This window comes from Montipora capricornis, chromosome 9 (genome assembly GCF_036669925.1).
Source record: "Montipora capricornis isolate CH-2021 chromosome 9, ASM3666992v2, whole genome shotgun sequence".
NCBI classification, from domain to species: domain Eukaryota; kingdom Metazoa; phylum Cnidaria; class Anthozoa; order Scleractinia; family Acroporidae; genus Montipora; species Montipora capricornis.
This window is the reverse complement of record NC_090891.1, coordinates 5,390,739-5,400,738: the sequence shown is the minus strand read 5'-3', so window position 1 is coordinate 5,400,738 and position 10,000 is coordinate 5,390,739. Positions and strand designations below refer to the sequence as shown.

At 39.7% G+C, this 10,000-nt stretch overlaps 1 protein-coding gene across 1 annotated transcript in view; it reads left to right on the top strand.

The window, feature by feature from the left end:
- Positions 1–5,087, top strand: part of LOC138017826 (hemolin-like) — a 20,648-nt gene extending 15,561 nt beyond the window's left edge. Inside the window, exons 2-4 of the mRNA XM_068864814.1 lie at positions 859–964; positions 2,818–3,207; positions 4,290–5,087. Coding sequence (XP_068720915.1) covers positions 892–964; positions 2,818–3,207; positions 4,290–4,558 — 732 coding nt within the window. The 5' untranslated portion in view covers positions 859–891 and the 3' untranslated portion in view covers positions 4,559–5,087. The remainder of the gene's footprint in view (positions 1–858; positions 965–2,817; positions 3,208–4,289) is intronic.
- Positions 5,088–10,000: the final 4,913 nt, after the last annotated feature.

Below are 10,000 nucleotides of genomic sequence, written 5' to 3'. Positions count from 1 at the left end.
CGAATAAGGTAATCAATTCCTTTAAAGTCTGAACATGGGAAAGCCCAAATCACACGCTCACTACAGAGGCCTCTATGAATGGCTGGGGAGCAGTGTTCGTAATTCATTCCACTACTGTCGGCCTGTGGGCTGCACACGAGGCTAGAAATCACATCAATTATCTTGAATTTTTGGCGATTTTTCTTGGGTTACAGGTCTTTTGTCACTCTCTTAGCAACACATGCATCCGATTGATGCTACCGCTGTGGCTGTTGAACGTGACATTCAGATATTTTAAACACGCTGTCTAAACAACTGTGGCTATGGTGTGTTTCACGTAACATTTGGATTCGCGCAGCTCACATAGCAGGGAAATCCAACCAGCAGGCAGATCTAGAATCGCGCCAAAATAAAACGGAGACCGAGTGGATAATTATTAAGAACTCCCTTCCACGCGCCTTAATCCGGTTGAATTTCCCCCCGGAAATTGATCTTTTTGCTTCGAGGGTGAACGCGCAGTTTACCCACTATGTCACAGACAGGTCTGACCCAGGTGCGGTTGCCATCGATGCTTTTCCATATGACTTTCCTCCTTTCAGCATGATTCCAGCCGTTTTAAAGAAAATAAGGGACGACAAAGCGACATGAGTATGTGTGCTGCCCAATTGGCCCATGCAAGCATGGTTCCCTCTGGCGCGATGAAAATGGTAATTTGTGAGACTGCACACCTTCGGGCGAACAAATTTCTCCTGCACCTCCCAAGCCCACCCGATGTGACCCACCCACTATACAAGGAACTTTACCTTCTGGGTTGAAGGGATAGTACAGAAAGACATATAGTCGAGGAAAAGTAAGCTGTTGTTTTCTTTCACTTTGTAGGAGGACCTTACAAACATTAGCTGCACTGAAAGAATGCTGAAGTTTGTTCACATGGGTGCAACGTTTGCACTGTGGTGTCTAGTTCTTTTCCAGTACAGTGAAGGACGTAAGTTAATTTCGGAACTCGAACAAGTTACATTGACACGATTACATAGTGATCACTGTAAAATAATGATGCTGTTGATGATAATGATGATGATGAACAAAGAGTACAGGGTATAACAGGGTGGTGTTTCCTGCATAAACAGTGACTAACTAAAAAGACGTTACTTCACAATTATTGTATGAGGCTCTTATTGACACGACGAATAATGGCAGATCAAGGCGAGTGTTATTTGATGACACACAACGACAAAGCATAACGCCCTTCGGCATCTGCACATTTCTTCGTATCATACGGAAAGCGGCCCCGGGATTAAATGAAATTTTGTCTCTAAAGAAACTGTGGTACTGCATCGATGGGAGATTGAAACAGAAATTGATTTTATCATACGAGTTGATAAAGGTAGCACAACCACCGTGAAAGATTTGGAAAGCTGACGTTTCGAGCGTTAACCATTCGTCGGAGCGAATAGAGGAATTGTGGCGTGCAACTGGTTTTGAGGGATTAAATGAACTTCCACTTTTTCATTAAAATAATTTAAAGCCCTGAAATGTGTGGTTTCGTTTTTGTCCCGGGCCTGTTTGAAGACGTTCACAGCTACAATAACGTGACATGATGGGTCGTTGTTTTGATGGCTTGGTTGCATCTTGCGAGGAATAAACGGAGAAATAACTACTATTGCTAATTTTAAATGCAAGGAGTAAACCGGCAGACAGCCGTTTTTGTTTAAATGTTCACGCAATAGACCCTTCCACAGTTTTTGACCGCCATCTTGGTTGGGGCGCAAACACGGCTAAATTTACAGTAAATGTACAGGATCTCGACCGACTTTAAAGCGCTGTAGCGCTGCTAAAAAGAGACAGATTTCCAACTCTTGCCACGACTTTAAATAGTGTTGCTACGACTTTAAATAGTGTTATTGATATCATTCATTCAACAGAAAATAAGGCCATTAAGGAAGGTATGAAGTCCGTAATTAGTTCTTATTAACCGAGCGGGAGGTCTGTATGGGAGAATCTTGACCGACGTCGCCAGTACAGACCGAACGCAGTGAGCGACCGAGGTCAAGATTCTCCCATACAGACCGATCTAGCTCGGTTAATAAGATGTTTATTATATGGCCAACAAGAACAATTTAATTTGTTTAATGTAACTGGTTTGTACTAACTGACATTTTGCTTGCGAACGGCGATGAGTGGCGATGAGCTGAACTTAATTCTGTCAAAGTTTGCTTTTCATCCTCTCTTTTGTCATCATGCTGTTTGGCACTTCCATACATAAATATTGGTAGAAGAAAATACTCAATATTTTTGCATTTTAGTTTGCATCTTTTCACCGCAAAACATTACCGGTCTAGATGCCGGTCTAGATGGGAAAATCTAGACCGCGGTCAATATCGATTTTAGCCAATCAAATTCGTGAATTTTGTAGTTCCCAGTGCTCGTGAGACAGAGCCATATAATAAACTCGAATAATAAATCTTGTCATGTTGCTTGTAATCTCGCGGCAACTTGCCGTGATGATTTTAGAAGGGCTTGTATGGAATGTTCAACATTCGTTTATGGTCGTTGTAGCCTGAATCTCTTCGTAATATATCACGAAAATAATCTCAGTATAAATATCTTTTAAGACACTATCACTGTGGAAATCCGTCTCCTGTTAGCGGCGCTACAGGGGTTCAAAGTCGGCCAAAATCCCATACATTTACTGTACTTTTAGCCGTGTTTGCCCCCCAACCAAGATGACGCCAAAAACCGTGGAAGGGTTTATTCTTTGACCTTCTGCTGAGTGGTGGGTCGATAAAAAGTGAATATTTCCGGTGGCGAAGAGATAATGCTGTTTTTATTTCCTTTCAGAACACCAAGGAACGAGATTCACCAAGAAACCCCAAAGAATTGTTTATGGGGTTTTGAACTCGCATGTAGTGTTTCACTGGAAATTTGCGTTTGGCAACAGACACGACTGGGACCATTTTATAGGAATAGTTTGGGGAAAAACAGACAGAAAAAGAATTAGAGACAGATATATCACGGTGGATGAAAATGGAGCAATAATAATTAATCCTTCGTTGCCTGACTCATTAAAAATCAGGCTTGATGTGACAGCAAATATTACCCAAAAGGAGTGCAGCTGGAAGTTCGTGTTAAAGAAACCCACTAAAGTAGACGAACAAATTACTTACGGATCTGAAGTAGACGTAGAAGGGACACGGTTCAGGGATGGACCTATACAAATCATCCTTCAAGGTAATTACATAATATTGATACTTGACTGAGCAGTTTGTAAGAGAAAGTGGAACAAAATGTCACGATTGCTTTCGGTTTCATGTGTCTACTGATTGGCTGAAATTGAAGTCTAGCGACACATGGGCCAGCAAAACGAATCGTGATTCGCTTGTAAGTGCATTCCAGGGCTAAGCATTGCTTTCGAGCCACAACTTGATAATTTGTTGTATGTACATGTGTCTAGTGATTGGCCAAAGTATTTACTTTCGTGTTGGTTCGGTATTCACTTTAAAAACACTAAAGGGGACAGGGATTGTGCAGTGGTGAGAGCACTCGCCTCCGACCAATGTGTTTCAGGTTTGACTCACAGAATAGGTCATTTCCGAGTTAAGGTCTGCCTCCTCTTCAAAGCGAGTCTAAGTGCAAAGTTTTTCTTATGAAAATTAGTCTTCGTTCATATGTAAAGTATAACTAAACAAAAACTTCGCACTTAGACTCGCTTTGGAGAGGAGGCAGACATGAACTCAGAAATGACCTATTGGCGTCACAGCTAAAGCTGAGTTTGTTGGTTCTCCCCTCTACTCTGAGAGGTTATTCTCCGGGTACTCCGGGCCTCTCCTACAAAACCAACCTACGGTTCGTTGTGAGTTGATTTGATTTGGTTTGATTTTTTTTTACCTGGTACCCGGTTAGTACTACAGCACTAAATACAGTTGACACTTCTGTTCACTATTGGCTCTGCATCAATAACTAAAAAATGGAAGCAAATTCAACGATTCTCCTTTCTCGTAACCAAGGAATACTTCACTGCATTGGATACAGAAGTACCGTGAAAATCTAAATAGGTTTAAAACTTTATATACATTAGCCTGCCTTTTTCAAGTTTAAACACTCTATTAACAAACGCATACATTTTTTCTTATCTTTCAATCATTTTACCATGCTTAATGGATGGCTTCGAAATTAGGACAGTATTAGGACGTACTTCAATGAATGACTCAAAATGTCTTTGTATTAATGGATCATAAATAATGTAGATAGGTCATCCTTCGAAAGTTCTTTTGAGATTTACATCTTGACGCTATCTTCATGCCACTTTTTAGTTCTACCAAAAATCACCGATCATTCCAACGCGACCATCGATGTTGAGGAAGGCGATGATGTGAGATTATTCTGTAAAGCAACTGGTGACCCTAAACCGTATATAGAATGGAAAAATGACGGTGTACTGTTACAGAAAACCAACCAAAATACATCCCAGTTGTTGATCAAGAGGATCGATCTCAAAGATTGTGGAAACTATGTTTGCACAGCAGTGAACCAGGCCGGATCGGCATCTTTCAACGTTATTGTGAGAGTAAAATGTGAGTAACTGAAACATTGCACTAAATTCAGCGGGTAAATGCATTGAAAAGTTAAATCCATTTTTATTCAAAATTTTAAGAAAACACTGAGTAGATCGAAAACAAGCACTTCTTTACTCAAGTCGAGTTCTTTCGACATTGAAAAAAGTGAATTCATTTTTTTTGGTTTGACAAGCAACATTTATCAACAACTATAAGTGAGACCAAACGGCTCACTTTTTCCACTTTGTTCTAGAGACAGGCCTAGTTATTCTGTCTGCATAATACTCCAATCGACCTGTTTCTTGCCAACCAGTTTGTTCAGTCGTTCCAAAACATTTTGTGAATCAAACAATTGTGTTCAATTGGCCATTGTACCAAACATTTTGTGGAGCGAACCAGTGTGTCTAAGCGGCGATTGTGCCAAGCATTTATCAATCGAACATATCTGGCCGTTGTGAGTCAAGACCCGCTAATAAAACGCACTGTTTGGGAATCCCAACGCCATCCCTCCCAATATAGGAATCAAAACCGTGAAAAGAACATTAGGAAAAAGCCTTTAACAACCAAATAAAAAGAAATCAATTAACAAAAAAAGAAAAAAAAAAGAAAGAAAGAAAGAAAGAATTAGTGGAGTATGCCAATTCGGGTTTTTTCGCATGAAGAGCACACACCTAACTCGTGAGCGATATAGACAGCTAATTATATGAGTTGGTCACAGTCTTTAAAAGTATTTTGCGCAATTTCGAGGATGGCAACTGCATTTCCAGCATTTAGATATACACTTCTATGCAAAGAAGCAAAAAATTTCTTTTCTAGCAAATTCTTGGAGTGGATGAGGCATTAATTTGATGGAACAGGGTTTGATGGAAGTTGCAGACCGCGAACGGTAATGATTTTGTAATCATTTAATTTTAGAACAAGACACTCAGGGGCGTTTGCACAGATGCAATATTCGGGATGTTCTGATTGGGTGAAATGAATTGCTGTAACAGTTTCATGTTAAAGGTTAATGCTTGTAATTGGCATTGCCATCAGACAAGCGATATGACAAGCAAAAATGTTGAGCAGACGAAGATAATAGTAATTATTGTTTATGGCAGTAAGATACTAAACACGAATTCACTCAAGATAAGTGTGCCCATTTTAAAGAGTTTGTTTAACTCTAGCTATTTGAGCAGTCAAATAGTCTGTTAACCCCTCGGGTATTAAACGGTTAACAACTGTTTTTACAATATATAACTTCTAGTTAAATTGCAGATATAACTTTCTGGTAATCTCTCGCTATTTTCCGAAGTTTACCCGTAGTTCTAGTTCACTGTAACTGGATAAAATTTGTGTTAACTGTTTGGGCATTCCACGGATACGCCATTATAGCCGTCGTGTATTGGCCTAAATTGCAGAGCTCGAGGGTTTATGCTCGGCAGCCGAACTTACCCCTGAGAGTTTATCAAAGATTATCGAGGACTCTCCTTCTTTTGCTTTTCTTCGGCGGAACGTTGAGAGTTGGAGGAACATTTTCTCGCTAAACATTTTGAGCAAGAGCCGATACAAGGTAGTGTACTATATTTAGGCCGCCCAAATCAGCCTTCTTCAGGTACAATGAGAGTCTATATTGGATTGCTTCTATGTATTTCATGAAGAAAATATCTACACATACTGGATGCTTGCGGTCGAAGACCAAGGGGAGCCTGCGTCAAGACATGCCTGTATAAATTCTTGAGGCTCTAAGCTATGATCTATTTGTTAGCTTGCACAGGGCTTTGCAGAAATTGAATGCCTACAATTATGAAATGACCCAGAACCCATCTTTCATGTAGGGGTTAAGTGCAAGCCTGGGACTGTGAATCCTAGATCCCCCTTGGGGGCAGAGATGTGCTGTTGGCTCGAGAGACCCTCATAATTTGTATACAAATTGTGTTCTTCTCTCTCGTCCGCCTGTGAATCGTCGTTCCTGTCGATCCAGTGTCATTTAGTTGGAGCAAAACATTGCCCGGGGATGACCACGTAAAAATTCCCATTCGCTATCTAGATTCCGCACCATGTAGCCAGCATGGTTGTTGTGATGTAGTGGTGATAACACCCTACCAGTAATCGGGGGGACGTGGGTTCAAATTCCTCTCAGGGCATAAAACGTTTTTCTCCAATGAAAATGTCATTCAGGGGTTGTCCGTCCTTGATTCCTTCAAAACTTCATTAGCAGTATATATATATAAACTCAGAGTAGCGATTAATTGACCAAACTCTTATATATCTGAACCCCATAGGGGTTGAAACGTGTAACGCGCGTTCACAGCTTCCGAATATTTATTCAGTGCGAACTGATTGGTTGAATGTTTCAGTGCTAAGTACCATATTTGGAAACCCCTCGCCCTTGTTGTTCCAAATATGGCACTTAGCAAATTAAATATTCAAAAGCTTGTTTCCCAGCACACAAGGGGCCGTTACACGTTTCAACCCTTATGGGTTTCTCTATATATATGTTACAGGTTGAATTTAAATTCAGGTCCATTTAAATGAAACTAGGTAAATTTAAATCAAACTAGGTGAATTTATCAACAGTTATTTATCAACTGTTTGAAAAGGGATTTTCTTTATGGGGTGTCATTGAAAAAAAGGGGCACGGTTTTTTTTAGGGGGGTTGAAAACAAAACAAAAAAATCGCCTTTCTCTCCTCCCACTTTCCTCTCTACTCTCTTCCTTTCTGTCCCTATCCCTCTTAACTTTCCATCCCCTGATCCATTCGTCATACCTACCACTATTTTTCGTACCCTTGACCCACTCAATTCCAATGTTTACATGAGAGAAAGAAATCGCTTTGAACTGCACTTACCGAGTCTTGAACCTGGTACCTCTGATATCCCTTAGCATGGAGTCCTTAGTCGCAACCAACCGCTAAACCACACAGGACTTGGACAAGCGGTCGCCATTATTTTAGTAGCAAATACATTTCTTGTGGTGCAAGAGGGCCCAGACTCTTCTCGGTCATAGTAAATTATGCAAAAGTTTACTCGTGCGCAACGCGTGGCCCTGTACGGTTCGTAAAATGGCTAACACAAGTTGTGTTGATTCAGAGATATTCTACCAAAAATTGGGTGAAGTTAAAGCTTCCAAAAAGCCAAAACCAAGCAAAAATAACCCCTTTTATTGACGACAACGTTTGCAACGATGCAGTGACGTAGTTAGAAACACATAATGAAGACAGCAAGGACAGAACAAATCTGACAAGTCAAGACGTAGCAATTATCAAAAGAAAAGGATGGAAACTGGAGGGTGGCAAAATGTTATCCAAGAACGGAAAAGAAATTTTTCAAAAATGTCAACTACACCAAGTTCTTTGCCAAAGAATATCGCGCACAAAGGAAGAGACAAGATGGACAAGTATATCAAGCGAAACTACGAATCAATAGTATCCCAAGAAGTAATACAACACTTTGTGTCACTCTGCTCGATACACAAAGAACAAAAGTAGCTAAAAGTCGATCACGAGCAGGCAAAAACAGCCAGTGCTAGCCCCTATTCAAACAAGAGAATTCCTAACACATTTTCAAGTGGACCTTAGAAACTTACCATTAACATGTTCACGTCATTGCAAACACAATTGGATTCTCCACATGATTGATCATTTCACAAAATATTCAGAAGAAGAAGAAGAAGAAGAACCTAAACGTGCTTGTTATTTACTTACCAAGTCAACAAAGGAGATAAGGACACCTCAACATGGAAAAGCAAGAAACGCACAAAGAAAATACAACAACAAAATGACAACAAGCAAACCCAATACAGTACCATTTCATTCCAAGTCAACAACTTTGTCAAAATAAAATTAATTAAGTGGACAAAAGTCCATTACAACCAAACACACTTCTTGGTAAAGTAATTGAAAAAGAACATGGATTTATGAAAGTTGTAACCAAATTTGGAATTATTAACACTTGGATTGCATGCACACCAAACAGACTACAAATTACTGAAGACATGAATGTGTTGTTAGACACAGTTCCACTGCCGCATACAAAAAGGCACTTGACCAGTGACACATGTACAAGAGGTGCAAAACCAAGGAAATGACTTCTCATTGTTCAACTTAAGTCAACTACATGCAAGTAATGACTGCTTAATGAAGGGACTACCAGAAAAAAACTTTGAATTTGATTGTTGAAGTACTTATAACCTCAAAGGGGTTTTATACTGAATTGCATTTGCCCAAGTAACTGCACATCATTCAATAATCTACCTTCTAAAAAGTCAATTGTCTTCTTCCTTCCAAAAACCAGAAAAATAAATATAAAAGATGAAGGTCATTCTCATTAAACAAGGTTTTGTTTTTCTGATGCTCTAAGATAAAAAAAAAAAAAGCAGAATTAGTTATCATGCACGGTATACCTAACCCCAACCTTAATGCTAACCATTTAAAATCAGTGCTTAGACTTAATAACAAACAACAAAAAGCGTTTTTTCAGACTAACTCGTCAAAAACGTACGCCAAATATATATCCTTACTGATTTACTTACCAATATACATGTACTTGCTAGACATTGATGGACTTTTTGTTGATGTTTCCTACTTTCAATTTCAACCTAGTTTAAAATTAAATTTACCCAGGTTGAAATCATTTCAACCTGAATTTCAAATTTACCTGTAACACATATATATATATATTTTTTTTTTAAGAGGACAAAAGGACGCAACTACATTTCCCGACAAGCCTGTTTCGTGAATCGCTTCACTCTTCAGGGGTTTAATGAAAGAATATTCATGTGACTATCGTGTATATACTAGGAAAACTTACATAGTCAATTACACGGTAAACCTAGAAAGTTAAAAGTTCAGCTGTTGCGTAGCAACGCTTTGTTTCTGTGTCGGCATGAAGACACGAGTTCGTTACGCCTATTTACTGATGAGAGGTCAGGTCGGCAAATAATCAGGAATTTCTCTTTTAGGCAGAGGTTGCATCTTTTACTGGAGCTGTTGTAGGGAGAGCTAGATGATAAGACGCGCCATGAAATAGAATAGTCAAATGATGTTGTCGTGACTAGATGTGTTTGCTAAGTTCGGTGAAGTTTGTGTGCTTGGCGTGGCAGAATTATGGTTTCTGTGTCTTGTTTTGAAGTCGGTTTCTGTGAGTCCAATGTATGTTTCAGAGGTGCTGTTGTCGTTCCCTGTGACGGTGGCTTGATAAACGACTGAAGATTGAAGGCGGGCAATTGTTATTTTGTCGGCAGTTGCATGTTTTGTTGGTACTCGTGCCGTCTTTGTTGTCTTAAGTGTAAGATGAGTAAGGCGAGTGTAAGATGCGCTTGTTGTGGTTGTCGATGATCTGTTTGGTCTTATTCATACAGCTGTAACTGATCTTGATGGTGTTACGGTTAAATATCTTGAGGAGGCTGTGATCCTTAGGGAAGTGTTTGCCAATTAGGCAATTGTGTCCGATTTTGGTGTTAGTACAATGGTGGAAAGTCAAGGCTCA